Source organism: Acomys minous (genome assembly GCF_964271855.1).
Source record: "Acomys minous genome assembly, chromosome: 11".
In the NCBI taxonomy this organism is placed as follows: domain Eukaryota; kingdom Metazoa; phylum Chordata; class Mammalia; order Rodentia; family Muridae; genus Acomys; species Acomys minous.
Genome location: NC_140492.1, coordinates 98515921 through 98539305, shown reverse-complemented (window position 1 = coordinate 98539305; position 23385 = coordinate 98515921). Strand labels below are relative to the sequence as shown.

At 42.7% G+C, this 23385-nt stretch overlaps 1 protein-coding gene across 3 annotated transcripts in view; it reads right to left on the bottom strand.

Annotated features, from left to right (window-relative positions):
* The window catches only part of ARHGEF28 (Rho guanine nucleotide exchange factor 28), a 283146-nt gene that overhangs the window by 17761 nt on the left and 242000 nt on the right, over positions 1 to 23385 (bottom strand). For all 3 annotated transcript variants that reach the window (XM_084801808.1, XM_084801809.1, XM_084801810.1), the window contains 4 exons: positions 22701 to 22739; positions 22554 to 22601; positions 16678 to 17163; positions 15243 to 15540 (listed from right to left, as the gene is read on the bottom strand). In XM_084801808.1, the coding sequence (XP_084657934.1) occupies positions 15243 to 15540; positions 16678 to 17163; positions 22554 to 22601; positions 22701 to 22739 (871 nt within the window). The remainder of the gene's footprint in view (positions 1 to 15242; positions 15541 to 16677; positions 17164 to 22553; positions 22602 to 22700; positions 22740 to 23385) is intronic.

The window sequence follows — 23385 nt, the reverse complement described above, 5'->3', positions numbered from 1 at the left end:
TAATCTCTTGTGCTTCCTCGAGGCGACCAGCTTCCACACCGAGCATGAATAAGCCCATAAGGCTGGACCAGACAAACCCTAAGAGGAAAGCTAACCCTTGGCCACATCCCCAGCGTGGGTCACGTGTGTGTGTGTGTGTGTGTGTGTGTGTGTGTGTGTGTGTGTGTGCGAGCATAGGAGGCATTGTAAATAAAACTCAATCTGAAGCTTACTGTGCCTGGTCTTGGTTTTAAAACACAATCTCTATGACAAATTATGCTGAGATGTGTCATTTGGATTTCGACTGTTCCCAAAGGGTTGGGGGAGACGCTGTATCTGAAGGGTGTGCCATATGCAGAATTGATTTCAACATCTAGTGACATCAGTATTTTCCAAAGGATGTAATAAAAAAAAAAAAACTACTCTGAAAGATGCTGGGCTGTGGAGAAAGATGCTATGGTTGGGCTTGGATAGTGGCCCTTTGGGAAAGTCACAGGCACGTGGACACAGCAGAAGTGTACCCAACTATCCTGCCATCGCCTCACCAGCACACCCCAATATTGTCATGCGAAGTTAAAAAGGAAATCACATGATACCTAACAGCCACCAGCCAGATGTAATGGCGTCACCCCAAGTGGGGCAGAAGAGGCATTTCCCATCAGCAGAGATCTCTATGGAAGCAGGCCAGTGTCTCAAGTAACCTGATGCACCTCCTAAGACTTCAGGCCTCTCCCACCACAGAAATAGGAGCGCTTGTGATGTTTACAAAATCCTAAGAATTCTACATGCCTTGCCTTATGTAATCCTTATACCACCCACAGAGAAGATAGTATCAGGAGCACGAGAAATCTGAGACACACGAAATAATTTTAAACACCCATTTAATATTTCATAGATAAGTGACTGGGTTGGAATCCGAGCCCGGGCATAAGTCCTAGGCCCTTCAACTTAATCGCCATGACAGTGCCACCTCCACTGCCCGGTACAAATCAAGTGCTTTCTCCCACACAGACTTGTTTATCCATTCATCCTTGCAGATCAGACCAGTAAGCATACAATAGTTCCCTACATTGGAAAAGCGTTTTTTTCTTGCTCAACCTTGATTGCAGGCATCGGTGGCATCCCAGAGACATGTCAGGTCTGAGTAAGTTGTCAACATTCTGGCCCAAAATGGCAGAATCTTTAGTAAGTTTCAACCCTACTTTTTGCTTTTGTTGTTGTGTTGTTTTGTTGTTGCTGTTTTCTGGACTAGTGCTGAGGCAGCCTCGCAATCAAACCCTCCTTAAAAACACTTCTGGAATTTTCCTGAATCATATACACCTGGATTCATGAAAACACGAATTTCACCGTAGTTCCATCCTATCAGTAGGAGAATGAGATGGTTACTGCATCTTTTAATTTGTAGGAAGAGACTGAATCTGGCAAATCTATCTATCTTATCTCTTTCTCCAAATGTCTACATCTGTCATCTGACACACAGAAAGAGGAAATATTTTAATTCCCTGGCAAGATCATTTGAAAAAGATAATCCTTCTATATTTTTATCAAGAATCATAGAAACTACCACAATGTGATAACTTCTATAAGTTGGCTACCTAAAAATTTGTTATTTGGCAGGGCGTGGTGGCGCACGCCTTTAATCCCAGCACTCGGGAGGCAGAGGTAGGTGGATCACTGTGAGTTCGAGGCCAGCCTGGTCTACAAAAGCGAGTGCAGGACAGCCAAGCTACACAGAGAAACCAGGTCTCAAAAAAACCTTTTAAAAATGTGTTATTCGTTTACTTGTTATTAATTATTGTGTATGTGTGTACAGCTGATGTCAGGAGAGGAGACGAATGCATAGCAAGTGTGGAGGTCAGAGGACATTTGTAGAGTTTTTTTTTCTCTCCCACCTTTATGTGTGTTCCTTGGATTGAGCTCAGGCCACCGAATTGCAAAACAAGCCCACCAAGCCATCATGTCCACCCAAACTGGCCACTTCTAATATGAATTTTCCCAGAGGTGTTTGCTCCCACCTCAGTCACTGGAAATTGCAGAATTTTCCTTCTTGTTCCTTAAAGTTACTGACTCAAAGCCAGCTCAGAACAGAGGAACTCACAAAAGTTAACCTGAGTTTTCAAAGTGCTTTACCTTAGATGGAGCATCGCATAAGTTTAAAAACAAAGCCAGGCTATCGAGATGGCTCAGTAATTAACAGTGTTTGCTGCTCTTTCAGAAGCCTGGAGTTAAAGTTCCTAGTATCCACACTAGGTGACTCTGTGGGCTCTACACACACAGACACACACACACACACACACACAGACACACACACACACACATAGACACACACACAGACACACACACACACACAGACACACACACACATAGACACACACACAGACACACAGACACACAGACACACACACACACACATAGACACACACACAGACACACACACACACACACAGACACACACACACATAGACACACACACAGACACACACAGACACACACACACACATACTCACTCACCACTGTCTTGGCTAGAGTTATATTGCTCTGATGAAACACCATGATCATAAGCAAGTTAGGGAGAAAAGGGTTTACTTTTGCTTACACCTTTATATCACAATCCATCATCAGAGGAAGTCAGGACAGAAATACAAACCACAAGGGCACGAACCACAAGCAGGAACTGATGCAGAAACCACAGAGGGGTCTGCTTATTGGCTTTCTCCTCATGGCTTACATAGCGTGCTTTCTCATAGCATGCAGGACCTCCAGGCTAGAGATGGCCCCACTCCTATTAGGCTGGGTCCTCCTACTTCAAGAAAATACACTACGGGATTGCTCACAGACCAATCTTATGGAAGTGTTTTCTCATTTATAAGTCCTTCTTCCCAATGCCTCTGCCGTGTGTCAAGTTGACGTGAAACTAACCCCCACATATGTCTATACACATAAGTAAATAATAAAACAAATCTTAAAAAAAAACACACGAACATAGTGGGATAGGTTAGCTGAGTGGAGAAGTCTACAAAAAAGGGGAACACTCTTGCAGGATGACCAGCCTCTCATGCTGGCTGGGCTTTGGGCCACAGATCTCAGAGGACATCACTAGGCAAGGTCACGTTCTCATACTGGAGCCTATGCAAAATGTGGCCCCATTACCACATGCTGACAAATGGAGACCATCGTATTTTAGATAAAATGATCACCATGGTTTCTTCCCTCCACTCCAGTCTAGAGGTTGATGACAAATAGTTTGCATTAGATAAAATGATCACCATGGTTTCTTCCTTCCCCTCCAGTGTAGAGGTTGATGACAAATAGTTTGCATATGTAAAACAAAAACTGCATGTATTTTAGGATTCCAGTTGAACAGAAGCAACAAGGGACTAAAAACTGAGGATGAGCTCCATGTGTAGTGGGCGTGCCAATCTGGACAACAGACATGACTTTTTGGTAAGAATAAATCCATCCCAAGCCAGATTCTCAATCCACTCATTGGAAGTAAAACAGCTTTGGAAATCTTTAGCTTCTATAAAGGGGGATCAGTTTAAATCAAATGGAATAGATGCCAGGCTTGCATATTCTCGTTGCAAGAATATTCTAAGGACAGAGCCATAAGAACATTTATAAAGACACAGTGTGTGTATGCCTCAGGGTTTAGGCTCATAGAATTTTAATATTAAATACATTCATATTTACTATGCTAAAATTAGGAGGAGAAACCCGTCATAGCTAGGCAGCTAACCCTAAGCATACATCTGAACTGACAAGAAGACAGGCTTAAGATGCTAAACACAGACCGCAGATGCTTCTGGCAAAGCTGCGCATTGTGACGGCTCCCTGACTTCTCACTGCACACTACCATGTAGCCTGCCATCTGAAAAGGTCCTGGCCTCCCAGGGTGGAAATGTGCAACCCTTCTGAGTCATCCCCACCACGAACCCTAAAACATGGCTTCCTGCAGTTGAGCATGATTGACCTGAATTCAAGGGAAAACACAAAACCATCTCTTCCTTCCAGTTTTCCAGAGAATGAAGACTTCTTACACTCAATGTGCACATCAGTATGTAAAATATGGATCCCCATAGCAAGGACTTGGTCAAAGCAATTCAGAATCCACAAGGAAGTGCTCAGGCTTCCTAGGATGCACTAGAAAACTGCATTAAACCGCCTCCTCACTTGGGGTTTTGCATGAAGAGTCTTAAGCATGCAATTCCCGTTGTTTGTTTCTGGTGGATTTATGAGGCTCATAGAGGGCGATGCCCTCATTGCAGCATTACACCATTCTGGGTGATTAATTGATGGCAAATCGCCGCACAGGATGCCAAGATCACTGGTAGGAAGCAAGTCATTAAAGAAAATTAAAACTCTGCCAGTGCTTGGCTTGTAAATGATTCTTCCAAAGCCTTCGAGCATCACGTTAGGGGAAGAGAAGGCAGCCACATCACCAGGGGAGCAGAGTTTCCAGGGTTTCTGCTGCATGGTCCCTGGGGTCCACTCTCAATACAAGCATCCAGCACTCTATGTTTTAGGAAGGAAATCTGGGCAGAGAGCTATGGTTTAGGGGGAGAGTATTTATACGCGGGGGCTAAGGACCAGTGGATAAAGTGCTCACTGTTCAAACATGAGGACATGAAATCAGGTCCCCACGACCCAATTAAATGCCACACATGGTGGTACCCCAGTGCTGTGGGGCTTAGGGGAAGAAAGGAGGACGCCCAGAGCTTGCGGGTGAGTCCAGCTGAAACAGTGAGCCTAGGTCTCATTAAGAGACACCTTACAAACATGGTGGAGAAAAACAGAGAAACAGAGAAAGCTACCTGACTTCAACCTCTGGCCTCTGTATGTGTGCATACATGTGTGTACACTGTATACACACAGGCATGCACACTGTATGAACACACACACACACACACACACACACTGCAAAGAAAGAGTATTTAGAACTTGAACAGCCTTACTGTGGAATTGTGCAAAGAAAGGCTCAGTGTTCTATCTTACATATTGTGAAACTTTGGGCGCCTACAGTTTTCTCTAGGTAAATCCTCCAACCAAACATTAATGTATCAAATTAAACTGAATTAATAGCATATATATATAAGATGGATATCTGACCCATTATCCAAGGAGGCTCATTAGTGATTTATTATGACAAATTAACATCTGCACAGACTTATTTATCGTCTGGCCCAAGGTCTGATCAGTCATTTCTCCTCCTTAGCCAGCTGTGTCTGAGAAGTCGAGGGGCAAGAACGTGAAATGTGCTCTAGTCTGGCAAAACAAGGAGCTATACTTCTAAAGATGACAGCACACTCACTCTGCAGATGGCTGTAATAAATACGTGATATTTCGGGCAATATTTGAAGGCTGACAAGCAGAAGGCCGTGCCAGGGAAGTTAGTTCACACTCTAGGGGTGCACTTAGCTAAACAAACCCTAATTGTTTTGCCTGGGGAGAGACACTGGACTGTTAAATAGGATTTAGCAGAAGAAAAAAAGGAGCTTAAGTAAATGTTTCACTGATGCTCAGCTAGCCACCCACACTTAATATATTGGTGTTCAGGATGTTTTATGTTAAGAAAAAAAAAATGCCCCAGTGACCAGATAAGCTGACTAACTAAACTGTCTTTGATGGCACAATCACGTGGTGAGTTGTTTATGTGTCTCCTCCCCCAAATGACAGCAGTGGGATTCCACAAGGCTCCGTTAACTTGGAGTGTTTCATGGAAAACACATTTTAACTTGCTTTCGTTTGCTACACATGGCTGTGTGGCGGTTACATGTTCCAATGCCCTAAATGGAAAAAAAAATCACTAATGATGCATGATGTTGTCCAGCAACATGTAGAAGTTCTTATCCCAAACCCACAGTCGCCTAAAAGGAGTAAAACAAATTCAGGAGCATAGTTGAATGTGGTTGTCTTATTTGAAAGGAGGAAGAGGACGAGTGAGGAGGAGGGAGAAGGAAGAAGAGGAAGAGGAGGAGGAGGAGGAGGAGGAGGAGGAGTTTGGGCCTCAATCCATTTTATAAATACCAGATACTCTTATATACTACATGCTGTATGTGGTGCCTGAGAAAGCACAAATAACAAAATAGACACATGGAGTTTCTGCCTGTATACTGCTTAGTGGAGTACGCAGATAGTACAAAAATTATTGCACATGTAAGTAATTCAAGTTTTAAGTGTGAATAAGAACTGCTCCCTGGCAGCTCTGGAGCTTTGTTTTTGTCAGTTTGCCCAGGACTGACAGTAACACACTGGTTCAGGTGCATCAGACTCAAGGAGATGAGGGTCAGAACTTCTACACCTGAGGTAGGAAATGGTTTTTATCCATCTCCTTGCCCGTGTCTGGCATTTTCTTTCTAGCATCAGAGCCCACTTGTGGCACCTATGTCAGATTAGAAGTCTGTTCTGGGGATTACTTATGGAATGCACCCACTGAGGCTCGGGTAATCTATAGAGTAGCTTTCCATCCAAAGCTGTGGTCATTCTTATTGTCAGAATGCCCTACACTGTGGTGCTCACATCTGGGTCTAGAAATGGGGACAGTTGATGGAATATGTTCTACTCTAGACAAAAACAGAACCTTGTGCTTTGGGGCTAACCCTGAGGACAATTCTGATGATATACTACACGGGCCTCTTAGGATATAAAGTTGGGTGTTAAAGAAGTTCGAATAAACATGATCAAAATACATTGCATGAAATCCTGAAATAATCAGTAAGAATGTGTTTAAAGTGCCTCTTGTGAGACTGATATGGACAGTTGCCTCTTTAACATGTTTACATCTTCAGATTTAAAACAAACCCATTTATAGCTTTTATAGCATGTCCTTAATCATATTTTAAGTTGCTGGCTTTCCAGTGCCTGTTGGGAGACACATTCGTGTTATTAGCAGGTTACTTCTGAATCTCAATTCAAACAGATTATTTCTATAATAACAGGAGGAGAGATGCTAAAGACCTTCAGATGCCACTGCATGGCAAGTTCTCTGAACACATCCTAATCTATGTAGGTTCAGAAACTAAGAGACTTTGAGATCACACAGCTACAGTAGGGCCCCCAACTCTGAAAGCAGGCATTAGAGTTAGGCAAGGTCTTTAAACAACAAGCCGCAGGTCAGTGGGGGCAATGACACATCTGGGTCAGGTTGACCATGTCAAAATCATCTCAGGAAAATGTTAGAGACACAGGCTAGAGACTGCATTGTAATCCCGATTCAAATCACGTTTCTTGGTGGAGAAATATGTATTTATTGCAGGCAGTAAGAAACCCTGACATGAACATACATACCTACCATGTGAGAAATGCCACCTATGGTAACTGTCCTTCTAAGAACACATCCCATTAGCTTACTGTTAGGTAATGGTCCAGTCAACATCATAACAGGATTGGCAGAATGAGAGTTTAGAGGGTAGAGAATGTCTTCAAATTTTAATCCACAAACCTTGGACTCTATCACATACATTTAACTATAGATTTATGAATTCACCTTTTCATTAAAACTGACAGAGCTGCCTTATTTGAGGATGAGTGTACATGACCTCACAAGACAGCAAATGAGATCACGAATTCAAATGTCATCTGAATGGTGCCAGCTGCCATGTAATGTTATATTGTTAATTCATCCAGGTGAATTGGTTGACCCAAAGGTGAATTGATTTGGATAAACATTCCAAGGCTATAGTGGTTTAATCTTCTTCATCCTTCAACTCAAGCAGAAGGTGGGGGTTATTTGGAAATCAATATCTGGAGTAGGTCAACTGTAGAGCTACCTGACTGATTTTATTTTTAATTTTGTTTATATTTGGGGGGGGGGGAGGTGCACATGTGAGTGCAGGTACACATAAAGTCCAGAAGAGGGCACTCTTGGAGCTGGAGTTTACAAGAGATCGTGAACTGCCAGGCATGGGAGCTGGGAACTGAACTGAGATTCTATGCAAGAGCAATACAAGCGCTCAACCACTGAGACATCTCTCCAGCTCTGAAGCTACCTGCTTAATCAGTAGCTTTATACCAGGACACAGCTAATCGCATTCTTTATATACTATTTATGGCTGCATTCAAGCTACAATGGCAGAGTTGATTATTTGTAATGAAGATCCAATGATTCAAGATAACTTTAATATTTACTGCACCACCCTTTAAAATAAGTCTTGCTACCCCCTAAGCAGGTGGCCATATTCTTCTTAGACAATGTTAAGATAATTCTCAGTTGAGCCCACCACATTTTAACCCCTTCTAACAATTGAACCCTGGTGGTTGGGGTGAGAGAAGAGATAGTTGCCAGAATCTAATACCTGGGGAGGGCAATGCTTCCTTATCTGGGGGGGGGGGTGCGGGGGCAGGTGTTGGTCACAGTCCTACAAGTCACCGTGATCAGTGGAAGTGCACTTTGTCTTTCAGGGATATTTAATACATAAATGGTCACAGACAACTCTCCTTCCAAAGCCAGCTGCTAACCACTTTAACCATTCTAGAAATGTCAAATATATGACCCAGAGGCCACACGTGTATACACTTGCACGTGTTTTTGTTTCATTTTTGCTTTCATTCAAAACAATGACTGAAGACTGAAGACCAAGCTGAGCCTCTGCAACCATGACACTTACTGCAGCAGCTTGTCTAACCCAAGTCAGAACTCGGGGTGCAGAGACAGAGACAGGGAATGAACAGCAGCCACAAGGCTGGCTTCCTGCCTCCCATCCACCCACCTGCTGTGATGCTCTCCTGCTGTGAACTGAGCTGCACTGTGCTTTAGGCGCATGGCCCAGGCCCAGTTGGCTCCTGTAACCGTCCTGCCCCCAGAGAATATGCAATCAGGAAGTTGGCATAAGTGCCTGCAGCTCACCAGACTCTACCAGCAAATGCCATGTTTCCTTTTCCCGGTACAAAAATCTGCAAAAGGCTAAAGTCAACCATCTATAAAAACTGAGCCTTTGGGCTCACTTCTTTCTGTTGCCGGTATGAAGTAGGTTACTGAAAACAAGCAACGCTGTGGCTTCCTCAGCATCACATACAGTGATGGGTCTTAGTAGAAGACAGAACTGCCCACTGGCTTCTGAATTTGACTTCTTCGAACTCCTATAGCTGTACGTGGATAATAAGCTGATGCCATAATGAATGTTTAATCCCTCATTGTTGTTCCGTTTAAACAACCCAAACCTCAGACATCTCATATCTACCAGTCACAGAGGAAGCTCAAAATTCCCAAAGCCGCTTAATGAAGGCCCAGGCTGGCAAGCATGGCTTAAATTTCTTATTTAGCCTGTAGCAGGAAATGAACTTAAAGACTCAATATTTCCGACTTTAATTTAAGTATACAGGAAATAAGCCCACAGAGTCGAGATTTGCTGCCCTAGTTCCTATGTATTGATACAGGGTTGATAAAACAAAAGCCTAGATTTATAAAGATAAATAGATAGACCAGGTTATCACAATTTAATGCCACTGTCCTAACCAAGTTTTTTTTTTTAAGACAACATAGGTAAATTATAGCTCAACTTCAATAGGTTAAAGCCAAAAGAAAAGCTTCTATGACATCTAAAACTACTGTAGGAGGAAAGTCATCATCATATTTACTGTTAAATTAAACTTTTTAAAAAAAGGATGTATTTATTATTATGTATACATGTATACCTGCAGGCCAGAAGAGGGCATCAGATCACATAATAAATGGTTGTGAGCCACCATGTGGTTGCTGGGAATTGAACTCAGGACCTATGGAAGAGCAGACAGTGCTCTTAACAACTGAGCCATCTCTCCAGCCCCTAAATTAAACTCTTAACAGGGTTTAATTATGCTCCCTGAAAGTTTACACATGGCCCCTGGTACCTCCGTGTATTTGGATATATGGCCATTAAAGAGGTGTGTTAAAGTGGTTACTAGCTTAGGCCCAGTGTAATAGAACCGATGTCCTTCTAAGGACAGGCACAGAGGGTAGATCCTGTCAACACACAGGAAGAAGATGACCAATTGGGGAGAGACTGCCACAGAAATCAAGCCTGTCAACCTTGACCTTGGAATATAGTCTCCAGGACTCCGAGGCTGCAAATTTCTGTTGTTGAAGCCACCAAGTCTGAGGTACTTGGCTTGGCAGCCCTTGAAAACTCAAACAATCCTCTCTTCAAAAGCACCTTTGTCACTGAAGTGGATGTTGCCCAAGGCCAGTTTCAGTTTTACGGAGACAGCCCGAAGGTCTTCCCCCCCAGACCACACAAATAAGGTGCCAAGTTCTGAATTCTACAACAGTTGTTAAACGCTGGAAATTACCAGACACTCAACTGTTTGAAGATGTTTACTTAAAACTATAACATAGGGTTTTTTTTTTCATTTCGAAACAGTTATGCTTATAAATTCTGTCATTGAAAAGCTTGACGCACCTCCCTATCATACTTATAAAAAGAAAAAGGATTGTCAACACATTACCAAGATGAGATGCTTTGAATACAGTGCCCTTCAGTTTGAAAATGTTTTGCTGGGCACCAAGTTCTAACAATGTAATGAAAGAAAAGTTCCTTTGGAACCAAAACAATGAAATTCCTCTAGCAGCCTAGCCACTGCAGTGCTTGCTTAGCATGAATGAAGCCCTGAGTTTAATCCCGGGCACCATAAACTAAACACGGTGACACATGACTGTAATGCCAGTACTTGGGAGGTGGAGGCAGAAAGATAGAAGTTCGAGGTCATTTCTGGTTTCATCAGACTTTGAAGCTAGCCTGGGCTTTAAACCTCTTATGTTTTTTTTTAAGATTTATTTACTTATTATTATTATGTATACAGTGCTCTGCCTACATATACACCTACAGGCCAAAAGAGGACATCTGATCACATTATAGATGGTTGTGAGCCACCATGTGGTTGCTCGGAATTGAACTCAGGACCTTTGGAAGAGCAGGCGGTGCTCTTAACCTCTGAGCCATCTCTCCAGCCCCTTTAAACCTCTTATAAAGAAATAAAGTTACTGTTTTGTTCACTATCTATGAGATCACCACAGAAATATGGGCCAGTGAGGTGGCTCGGTGAGAATAAGAGCTCATCACACACGCCTGATGACCTGAGTTTGAGACCTGAAACCCATGTAAAAGAAACTGGTTGTGGTGGCTTGGATGTGTAATTCCACCACTCCTAAGAAGAGGATGAGAGACTAAGACAGAAGGAGAATCGCCCAGGAGCTCATGGACCAGCTAGCCTGCATCACATAGCATGGCAGCAACAAGAAGAGAGACCCTGCCTCAAGGCAGAAGGAGAAAATCAGCTTCCAAAAGTTGTCCTACACACACACACACACACACACACACACACACACACACACACACTACATACATAAACGATAATAATAATAATAATAATAATTTAAATTGACCCCATCTAATTTTTATTTTACATATAACACAATAATAATTATTTAGTATCGCCAAAGAACATTTTAGGTACTCTAAAAATGGAGGACTGAGGTATTTTAAAAATATAAATAAAAGGAAAGACTTAGATCAAGCTGATTTCAGACTTTCATACCATAAAATATTTTCTTCATTGATTGGCAAAAAGAGCTAATAATTGACAATAACTAGGTGCATTCAGTATATAGTTCTAGAATCCTAGAAGATAAGAGGGGAAAAAAATCACAGTAATGAGAAAAAAATCACTTTTGTGTGCGCATGCATGTGCATGGTTGGGGGGGTGTGTTTAAAAGAAATGCAGTTGAGCATTTCCTAGGGCCAATTGCATAGCAATTGTTCCACAGAGACTTCATTGTTTAAGAAAATCCAAACTTCTTGTGGTCTTGGCTGGTAGCCCTCAGAGGAGGGCAAGAAAAAAAGTTCTTAAGCCAATCATCCCTTCCATTATAAATAAAACCAAATGACAATTTGGGTTTAATATTCAAATATCCAAGAATTCTGTTCATAAAATAGTTTCCAAAACTAGAAAGTAAACTTCTTTATGGTGCTACCTTAAATATTTAGAAAGAAAATGAAGTCATTATTCGACATTAAAAAACCAAATATGCTTGAGGGGAAAAAAATATGTGTCTTCTGGGAAGTAACTGAAGCCGCGGGCTATTTAGGATATCTGAAGATGTTCGGGTCCCAAGGAAGACTTGGCCGCAGAAACCCAAAACCTTTAGAAATAGTTTCCAAATGTAATATTAAAAGAAGAAGAAGGGGGGCGTAAACAAAAACAAAAACCTGGCCCTTAATTGTGAGTATGCTGCCAGGCGTTCCATCTCCTCCAAGTTCTGTCAAATGCACAGGGCAGCGCGGCTCTTAGGAATGGGTTCAGTACAGTGACTTGAGACCAGGAGCTGCAGAGCCGGCCCCTTGCCAGCTATGTGACCTGCGACAAGTGGCTTTGCCTTGCTGCCTGCCCCCACTACGGAGGGACGAGTTCCCCCTCCTGCTATGTAGATTGTCACAGAACCGTGCTGGTGGCTGGGAGTGTTAACTGGGTTTTCTCCACAGAGAACCTCTGTACAGGGGCTGCAAGCTGACGTGACCCATGGTTATTGCCAGGCGTGGCAGTGGAAGACTGACTCAGATCTAATCAAAGTCAGAACACAGAGTGAACCTCAAGTGTCTTGGCGAGGATGGCTTGAAAGAGAAACAGCAGCAACAGCATCGACTACTCCAGTCTAGGTGACTTGTAAACACACTCGTGCATTTTATTTACGTACATTTTCCCCGCTATCGGCTGTTCTATTTCAGAAATCCTTACTTTTACTCCTCTGAGCTGGACCCAAACACAGCATTGGGTCAGACAAGAGAGCCAACCGTTCTTAGGTTCCTCCTGAAACAGCGGCCCTCACGATCCGAGAATAAAACAGTACAGCTTTCATCAATCATAGTTAGAGGCGCATTTAACAAAAATATCAGCCTAGGACATTGTAAGCAAGCGGAACTAGAGAGCTGGGCTCTCTACAAGACTCCTTTGTTGTGGTCGCTTAATATCCACTCACTCCAAGATTCGGAAGCAGAACACAGTCGCCTTGGCCCGCGCGTCATCTGTGCGCCACCCACTACATCCGTGGCCTGCTTCTGCCAGCTCTGTCCCCCTCCACTCCTGCCTCCCACAAGAGCTGGTGGGGAAAAAGGGCTCAGAGGCTAGCTAAAAGCCTCGCCAATGGCCAATGCTGTGAGATTTTCAAGCTACATAACTCTGAAAGCTTGGAATGGTTTGAGCAATTCTATCTGGCCCTCACTGTTCCTTTAAAAAAAATTTTTTTTTTTATTCCACAGTCCTATCACCTCTTATTCTTTGACTTTTCTTCTCTCTCTTTCAGAATCTTCTTCTCATGCTAAAGTTAAAAAAAAAAAAAAAAGCAGGCCTTCCTGACTACTTGTAAAACCCCAGCAGTGAACACACCTGACATGACTCCTACTTCTGTGCCCCAGGACGTTCCTGAGAGATTCAGGCTCCCTCTTGTCAATGACCTGAGTGTCCTTGGTCTACACTGGACACACGATTGATTTCTTATGCAAAACATCACATTTCTCAGCGTTTCTCCTGACTCTGCCTAACACTTTATAGGCTGACAGAATGGCTTTGCGTCTATAATCACTTTTTATTTCCTTGATGCATTTTTTCTGTCTACTGCACACTGTCAGATGCTTCAAAGTTTGAGAGTTTGAGGCCCATGGTGAGAGAAAATATAGCAGACACAGGAGAGGGAGGGATACTTCTAAACAAAAGCAGAATGTGCTTTTGACCCAAATGGGGCTTTTGAATTATTCCAAATCCTAGATGCAAAACCTCACTGACAAGGGCACATAAAACACTGTAGAGAGCAAGTTAACGAGTCAGCTGAGCAAGGCAGCCCGTGCCCAGCAACACCATGCATCACTTGGACTCCACAGGACTGATTTCAAGGTAATATATGAGAGGGGTTTCCATTTTCTAAGTTTTATTTGACCCTTTACGTTTTTAATCCAAAGTATTCCATTATTTTTATTTTCATTTAAAACGCTGTTTTTAAGAAGAACAAGTTCATTCTCTCATAGAAGAGAACACTGCAGTAAGTAACTAAGCGGTGTCAAGATTCAGCCAGGTCCAAGACTCAGAGCTCCCCGGACCCATCATAAATCAATCGGCAGGCAATGTCAGAACGGCTGCTCCCTAATTAGAAGGAACCAAACGCCTTTAAAACTTTTTGTTGCTGAAAAATGATCCTCCCAACTGACAAACTAAGAATATATGTTAAGCCCGGAAACAAATCTGTGTCCAGTTCTAAAGATCGCTATAATTCCTGATTGTTTTATGTTTCGGAAACGCTGCACTGTCGGTGATTTATTTCTCATGCATGTGGTCAGCCATTTGTTTATGCGATTGCATCCCATCTGTTTTTCAGTAGGAAGGTTTCAAGTTCTAATTCCCCACCTCCCATCCCAAGAAAACAATTCAAAAGGGGACAGAGATTTCAATCATTTGGAGTCACATGGAGTTGGAAACCCTAGCTGCCCTTCCTTTATATTTGGCAAACGCTTTAACGGAGTTAGCAAATTGTGTTCTTACGAGGTACTTATGGGGAGACAACACCTTTTTTTTGTTTTTTGTTTTTTTTTTTTTACAATGACAAATGATGTTAACAGTTTCATTCTGAGTGTTTAATAGCACGACAGAAGATTTCACTAACGTTACAGGAAATAGCCCCGATAGACAATAAAGTCCCACCACAAATCCTGTCCGTACCTTTTATTTCTGAATGTCAATTGAGACACACATCAAGATGTAGCAGGGTCTATCTACAGTGGAGAATAAATATCGAGCTGTACCACTTTTAAAGAGAAGCCACTTAGCTCACGGGCCTAAACGCCCTGTTGGTCATGTCTATAACATACTCAAAGCCAGTGGTTCTCAACCTTCCGAATGCTGTGACCCCTTTAACACAGTTCCTCATGTTGTGGTGACCCCCAGTCATAAATCTCTTTTTGTTTCTACTTCATAACTATAATTTTGCTACTGCTATGAATCGTAATGTAAATATCTGTGTTTTCTGATGGCCTCAGGTGATCCCTGTGATAGAGTCATTCAAGTCCTAAAGGGGTCACAGCCCACAGGTTTGAGAACCACTGTTCTAAGCCCTACTACATGGCTTCATCTATTTAGATACTTTGGAGCAGAGGGGAATCCTCAGACTTTCCAAAGAAAACTCCCAACTCAATACCGCGACCATTCCCACACCGGGCTCACTTTGATTCACTCTACTGAGGAGCCAACCACTCAGACAACCACTTTCTCACTGACACCATACAGAGGACGTGTAAAGAATTAATTACCATTTTTACAAGAATCCTTGCTGCTTTCTTGGAGAGCAGGTATCTGATGGCCCGGCCCTGTTGCTGTCCAGAGTTCATGGTTGACAGCTGAAGGCTGAGAAATGTCTATCTCCAGGTCCGTTTGATTGTCACTAGTCCTCACCAAATCAAAATGAGATGCACCTGGCGGGTGGGCTTCCCAGGGGACACTTGATGGAGTCGGTGTATTGGAAGGGTTAAGGGACATGTGTACTAAAGCTTCATTGATGAAAAATGAGTTTGCATGACACAAACTCTCAGCTCGATTAAGTTCCACTGCCTGTATAGAGACACAGAGAAAAGTACAACACTTTCTTTAGCAACTTAAGTTTCACAGAGTATTTACTTAGCTCACAAGCCTGACAACTCTTGTTCTAGAAATCAAGATTTTCATAAAAATTAAGTTAGGAAGAAATCTACCATTTACTCTCCTCCCAACCTTTTTAAACGAGCTAGAACAAGAAAGCCCAATTCGCCATGTACAATGAATCTTATTTTATTTTATTTTATTTTTTTTTACAAAAGCAGAGTTCTATGCCGTCAGAGAGTATCCACTTTATTTTAATCAAAGCAAGCAGTGTTTCCATTTTTGCTATATAAAAAGGTTGAAAACATATCCTTCAATGCACAAGGAATTTGCAATAAATGTAATTTAGCAAACTTGAAGGGGAAATCAGATGCAACATAGCTCTTTCTTATAAGCCTATTAACTTTTACAACTTTATGCACTATCAATAAAAAAAAAAAAAGCACACATGCAACACAGAGTGTGGAAACTCTGCCCAGACAAATGGAATTGTGAAGCCATGTTAGAGAGGCTGCAAAGGGAGTAGGAAATTTTCCACACGGTTTTATCCACTCCGTCCTTAAGCAGTGTAGTTCATGAGAGATTTCAAATTTATTATATCCAACTCACAAAGAGCAAATAAGCGTCCTACATCGGAGTCTGTTCACTTCAGTGTTTACACATCAAGAGCTAAATGATCTATAAAAAGGCACATGCCATACAATAGAATAGATTGTTCCTAGATTATCACAACAGAGCATTTAGAGAGAGTCCTTCACATACCGAGAAACCAGCATGCTCCCAGTGGATGTGTTCCCAGGTCGACTCACTCTTATCCTACTGGGGCAGTTCCGTTCTGTGATCCTTTCTGAGGTACATAGGCCTCAATAAAGGCCTAGGATCTTAAAATTTCCATATTTTAAGTCAAGATACCCATGAATTGGTTCTAAACACTGTTGGCAGTTTTGTTTTTCTTTCTTTCTTTCTTTCTTTTCTTTTCTTTTCTTTTTTTCCCCTCATCTCCAAACTGAGACACTTTTGTGACTCTTTTCCAAGAACCGAAACACTGATGTTTGGGTAAGCCCCGTGTATATGGTGGGGGTGGGGGGGTGGGGGGGGCGTAAAACATACCTCCTTGTTCCCTGGAGAGAAGACAGCAGGGAGGCTCCTCTGGCGACTGTGCTTGCAGTGGCCCAGCAGACCCTGCTGGACGCGCATCCTCTGTCTCTCCCTCTCCACCATCCGCTGGCCCTCCCGCAGCCGCTCGAGGCTCTGCTGGTACTCCTGGAGTTGGTGGTCCAGCTCCCGACGGTGGCTCAGCAGCAGTTCCTCCTGGGACTGGCACTCCCGTTCCCGCGCCTGCAGCCAGCTCTCTTGGGCTTCCTGCTCGCGTTGCTGCTGGTCGCACGTGCGGTGCCAGCGCCGCTGCTCCTGTTGGAACTGGTGCTGAAGCTTGTGGATGTTGGCCAACTCTTCCCGCTGCTTCTCCAGGTAACGGGATTTCTCCTGGTCCTGCAAGGGGCCACCTCGGAAGGAATGGCTAGGGGCCAAGCTCTCCCGCTGCTGTAGGACCAGCTTGTGGATCTCAATGTGGCTGTCCTGGATGGTCAAGGCAGCCTGGGGGGTGGAAAGAGGGGAGCAGAAGAAGCCAAATGAATAAACACAGGCTGGTGTTACACATGGGGTGGTAAAGGGCCCCCAAAGGCCATGGGTGGTCAGCTGTGGGCCTCGTGGGAGAAAGCGGAAAGCAGACAGGAGTTAGTGTATTGTCATGAAGGAGTGGGGCTGGGGCGGGGCAAGTTCATGTGCGTGCGTGCGTGCGTGCGTGCGTGCGTGCGTGCGTGCGTGCGTGCGTGCGTGCGTGCGTGCGTGCGTGCGTGCGTGCGTGCGTGCGTGCGTGCGTGCGTGCGTGCGTGCGTGCGTGCGTGCGTGCGTGCGTGCATATCCTGATGCCATGAATTGAGTATCTCTGACCTATTTGGTACCCCCACCGTGAAGTTCTGCTTTCACCAGAATAGAGGGTCCAAGTAACCATGCTCTGAAACCAGGAGCTAGCATTGGGAGGCAGAGGCAAGTGGATCTCTATGAGTTCAGGGCCTTCCTGGTCTACAAAGTGAGTCTAGGACAGGTAGGGCTGCTACACAGAGAACTCTTGTCTCAAAACACAGAGGGGGGTGAGGGGGGAGGGAAAAGAAAAAGAAAAGGAAAAAATACATATATACTCGGTATCATTGTCCTTTGATATCTAAGAGTTTGGTTTGATGACACCAGAGGATATTCAAACCTGTTGATGCTCAAATCCTTGCTTGAAATGGCTCAGTAGTAAGACAAAACTCACCCGTGCCTTTCCCACAATGCCCTGCAACTCTTTCAGGTAGCTCTAGACCGCTTGTAACACCTAATATGATATTTATACATCACTTCATTCACATGGGAAGAGGTGAAAGCAAACTGCTTTCCTGACATTTCTGGAATCGCTTTTTCCATCTCTTCCATCCAAGGTTGGTCAGGTCCAAGGATGAAAAACTCACAGGTACAGAGGGTTGATTGTTCTCATGCCTGCTTCTGGAGATGTGCCTAGGCTGCTGCTGGTGGTTGGGTTGTATTTAAGTCAGTCCTTTGTGTAAAAACGTAGTGTGTAAATTCACAAGACTCTGAATTCCCGTTCTATTCTCCTTCTCCTTCTGAGGTCCCCAGTCAATCATTCGTGGGAATTTAAGAATCTATATAAACACAGTAGTATCCTTTATTTGAGTCCCAAACCAGAAATTATTTGAGCTTTATATATTGCTTTCATGAAGACATAAAAATAAAAGTCAACTATTTGGAGACTTTTGGCAAATGGTCTTTTTATAACATAATGCCTGAGAATCTCGGTTAATGCCGTTTTTTAGGAGCAGTGGAAGTGGGTAGAACTAGCCTCCTTAGTGCTAACTTTTTGCATTAGAGCAAGGTCATAAAAATAAAAAATAAAAAACTAAACCTAAAGTCATTGTTTACTGGATTGCCAACAGGAGGGCGCAGTGATTAAGGGAAAGCAGATACTCTAAATCCCAGCAGACATGATCAAACATTAAAAAAAAAGTTTTGAGTATAATATGACTGTGAAAAAACTTAGCAATATCACAGAAAATAATTACCCTAAATAAATTCATCACTCTAGATGAATGATCTGGAGAGATGCCAGTAAGTCAAAACAACAACAACAACAACAACAACAACAACAAACCTAATGCCTCTGTGAAAGCTTTTAAGTTTTGGTTTTTTTCAAGACAAGGTTTCTCTGGCTGTCCTGGACTCACTTTGTAGACCAGGCTGGCCTCAAACTCACAGCAATCCGCCTGCCTCTGCCTCCCGAGTGCTGGGATTAAAAGCGTGCGCCATCACACCCGGACAGCTTTTAAGTTTTGAAATTTCCCACTTAAAGTACAAAGATGTAGAGAAGGAACAAAATTGCAAAGAGATACACACTGGGTATGTGTATCCTTTGAATAAGAAGTTATTACCATCCCAATAATAAATTCAAGTTTTTCCTTCCTAAGACATTTTTAAATTGCCTGTGTAACACACACCCTGGGAGGATGGGGATTTGCCCATCCTTTTGTGAGATCAGCACTTTTCTCTATTTCGGAAAGTTACCAAACTCAGGTGTTTTAAATTCATACTTGCTTTGGAATAAGACTCAAAACTCTATTCACTGGGGCTTTTCTGAAATAAAATCTGTGTTTTTTTAACTTTGAAAGTTAATTGGGGGGGAAAAAAATGACCAGTCTTGGTGAATGACTTTGGAGAGCTGTTATAAGAAGAAGAAAGGTCATCATGGAGATTGGGCACTGGCCACTGTCTTTAAATATGGGACAATTTAGCATGGACAACCCACTGGCACTCTGCTGGCCCTGAGCACACTGTAGGAGATGCTACCACCGCTTATTACCAATAGACCCTGAAGGGATCAGGACTAGGAGGCAAACAAGCCCCAATATTCTGCGGGTCTAACCAAACAGGCTCTTATGTAAGGATTACAGTTAGGATAGCTCAATGTAATCCTAAGGAATTCCTCATGTCTGCCCGAGATGGGATAAGGACATTTGTTTCCCTCTCACAAGCATACACTTGAAGGCTGGGTATTGATTTCCACATTTCACATTTATGTTCAGGAAATCTGAATCCATTCCCATTTCACTTACTGGGGGTAGAATTGTGTGTCCTTTCTGTTCTCAGCCTGTCTATGCTACTCCAACTGTAATATAGGGACCAATTGTCATTTTTCTGTTTCATAAATAGGTAAGAGTTCAGCTTCTAAAGAGAGGACCATGCCACACAACAGAAATATTTCAGACCCCATATCCTAAGACTGGATCAAAAGCTTTGGTTTGACAAAGGGAATCTAGTGGAGATATTGATGTTTCGCATTTGGACTCAACACCGTGGTTCTCGACCTTCCTAATGTTGCAACCCTTTAACACAGTTCCTCATGTTGTGGTGACACCCAACAATAAAATTATTTTTATTGCTACTTTATAACTGTAATTTTGTTACTATTATGAATAGTGATATAAATATCTGTATTTTCTGATGGTCTTAGGTGACCCCTGTGAAAGGGTCATTTGACCATGAGGTTGAGAATCATTGACATTACATATTGCAAAACAGGTCAATAGGCTGCTGAACTCTTCTTCGCCAAAGATACACATAGGGATGCATTCAGAGGTGAACAACAACAACAAAAATGACTGTACATATTTTGTCAGGCAACACGTCAGGATGCTCAGTACCTGCAGCCCCTGAGGGTTTAACGGGCTTTCTCAAGCCCAAAGCTTCCCAGATGACTTCTCAAAGAAAGCTTATTTGTTTTACATGATAAATGGACATCTCAGATCACCTAATTCATACTTACCTTATCTATAAGACAGTATAGGCATCTCCACATTGCATGAATAAGATAAGAAGTTACCACTGTTTGTTAAAATATTTTCAGATGGAGGCTTGGCCAACCTGTGGTCTTGGTACCACGTTTCCAGGATAGCCATGCAGCCCAACAGATTTATAGATGACAGTGCTATATCACCATGTCAGAAGTTAGCTACCCCTGTATCCATCCAAAGCAACAAGCCAAGAAAATTCAATTGATATAATTATTGAAGAATACCCATAGTACTATTTTTTTTTCAATTTTCCTACCTGAAACATTCCAGATAATCTATGGAAAATTTATTCAAACAAAAACTAAAGTTAAAAGGATTGGCTGGTGATGAAAAAGTACATAAAAGCCAATATCTTTTATCAACAACGATAACTGAAGATGCATAAACATACGTTTTTAATTTTATATAGCACCTGTATGGAGACAATTATAAAGCTTCCAGCACAACGTAAAACAAGAGGAGAATGATCTTGTTCTTAGACAAGGGGCTAATCGAGGCCAGAGCACAAGTTCTCTAGCATTTAGTTCATAAATACAATGCAGTCTTAATCTCGTGGTGTTGGTAGGAGGTAGGAAATTAGACAGAGTGCTCTAGAAACCTTGTACAATAAGTAAGTTATATAGAAAAGCACTAAGAGGCAACCAGGGTTGCCATAGGCTCCAGTGTAATCCTAAGCTTTAATAACTGAGACAACGGTGCTGCCACTGAAGCAAGAACGCGCAAGGGGTCAACAGTGCTTAAGAGAAAGAAGTGTTGTTATTGTCAAAGCATGAAAAAGTAAACATCTAATGCAGCCACTATGTTTTCTGATCCAAACTTAGATTTAATTTCCCTTTCACAGCCCTGAGGTATACAATAAGGACTAGAAAGACTAGTGGGAAACTGAGGGAACATGCTTGGTCTTAGCAATAAGTAAAGAAGTAAAAGTTAATCTGCTATCTTGCTCTATTTTTTTAAATTGAGGAGGGGAAGGAAAGAAAAAGAGAGGAAGAGAAAGGAAAGAGATGACTGACTAATTTTGGCAGCTGAATAAAATGACAAAGAGGTAGCTATAGTACTTTAGCCTAAGGAGACATTCAGCTGTGCTTAAAATACTAACTATACAGCTATTGACATTTTCTGCTATCAATAACACAAATATAAATAACTGGGACTGAATAAAGTCTATAGACCCAAATACTATAAACACATTAACAACCATGGTGTGGAATAAATGATGCCACGGAAAGATGTGTGTTGCCAATGAGTAGCATAAAACAATCTAAACTCTGAAGGGACACACACAACATGGTAACTAATGTATTGTTTGTCTGTTTTAAATTTTCTTGGCAACAACAACTCTCTCCCCAAGACATTTTAATTGATTTTTTTATTCTCAAAAACTGTCTACACTATAACTATTGTCTTGATAGCATTAAAATGTTCTAATGACCACACAAGCCCTTTGGGTGCACTGGTGGCCTTTTGAGTGCGCATCACCTGAGGGATGGCTTACATTGGGTCTTCTAATCCACAACGCAAGTGGGATTGTTATGCCTTCCTTAAAACATAGCGAGCCGTTATTCGTAGGAGGCGTGGTGGTCTGTTTGCTTTTGTGGGCTTCTCCTTTAGCACAGTGCCCGGTGCTGAAAGGGCAATCACTAAGTATTGAAAGATAAGCAAACCAAAGTACTAAGCAGCATACAAATTACTTAACGGCTCCCCGCAAAGGCCTAAGGCCACGTGTGGAAGTGACACAACCTCAGGTGAGAATTTAAGTTTTCACCAGGAAATATGAAGTCGTGCTGCACTCACCCAAGCGTTTCACTGTGTCAGACCCAGGCAGAGTCAGTGCAATTTTTAAAGAGACATGAACAGTTTTATGGTCTCTGAAAAGAATGGGGGTACAAAGAGGCTGCGCTGCCTCTTGATTACAAAACCAGGTGAGAGCTTGGCTCGTCTGGCGGAGTTACACCTGGGGGCTTGGCATTCTCCTAGGATCACTTACAAACCTTTCAAATGGTCTAATTTCTAAGGTCTGGGAATCATCAAAGTACATTAAGAGAAACAGCCACAAGGTTGAGGTCGCAGGAGAGTCATTACCTGAAGGCTATAGAGGAGCCGCGTTAAATTCTGTATCGCCTGTATAATCTGGAGGTAGAAAAGGATTACACGTGTCAGATTCTTGAAAGGCTTCCTTAGCTACAAAATCGAGAAAGGATGGTATATGTTTAAAGCATGCGTTCTCACCTCTGACTGTGAAGAAGCTGGGAAACTTCTATATTCCACCTACAATACATAAAAACATGAGAAGATGAACCGCCACCCAACTTTTGAAAGCTATTGCGTACTCCTGATAACGCTCGCTTCCCTTCTCTAAAGTCCAGTACCTCAGCTAGAGTAACTATCGCCTCCCAGGCCAAAGGACTAAACAGCCACTCGACATTGCGGGTCTTCCTCACTCAAACTCGGGGTTAGAGATGTGTCACGACTTTTATCCAACCATGCCTTAAAATGGCAGAGATAGTAAAGAGACTCAGCAAACAGCTGTCTTTAGGCTGTGATACCTTGTTCTCTGGAAGCCGAGAGCATCATAATGAGGCTACTCCCAATCTCAATGTTGGAGGGGTCATGATGCCCAGGTAACCAGTGGTTACAGAGAGGTGGCCCCAGGGGAGTGCTTAGTTAGTTAATGTCCTCCAGAGCCTATGCAGTAAATCACCAGCCTAGCTCAAAACCCAGGAATGAAGCCAGGGAATGCCGCCACCTTCTCCTTGAGATGGGACCTATGCCTCACACTCTGGTGCTTTCATACCACTGATCATCGGAGGCATGTAGATACTGAACGCTCTAGCTGCCGAAAGTGGGTTAAGCATGGGTTTATTTATCGCCTGTCTTTCCTCACTTGTCACTTGTTAACCAGTGAACGGGGAGA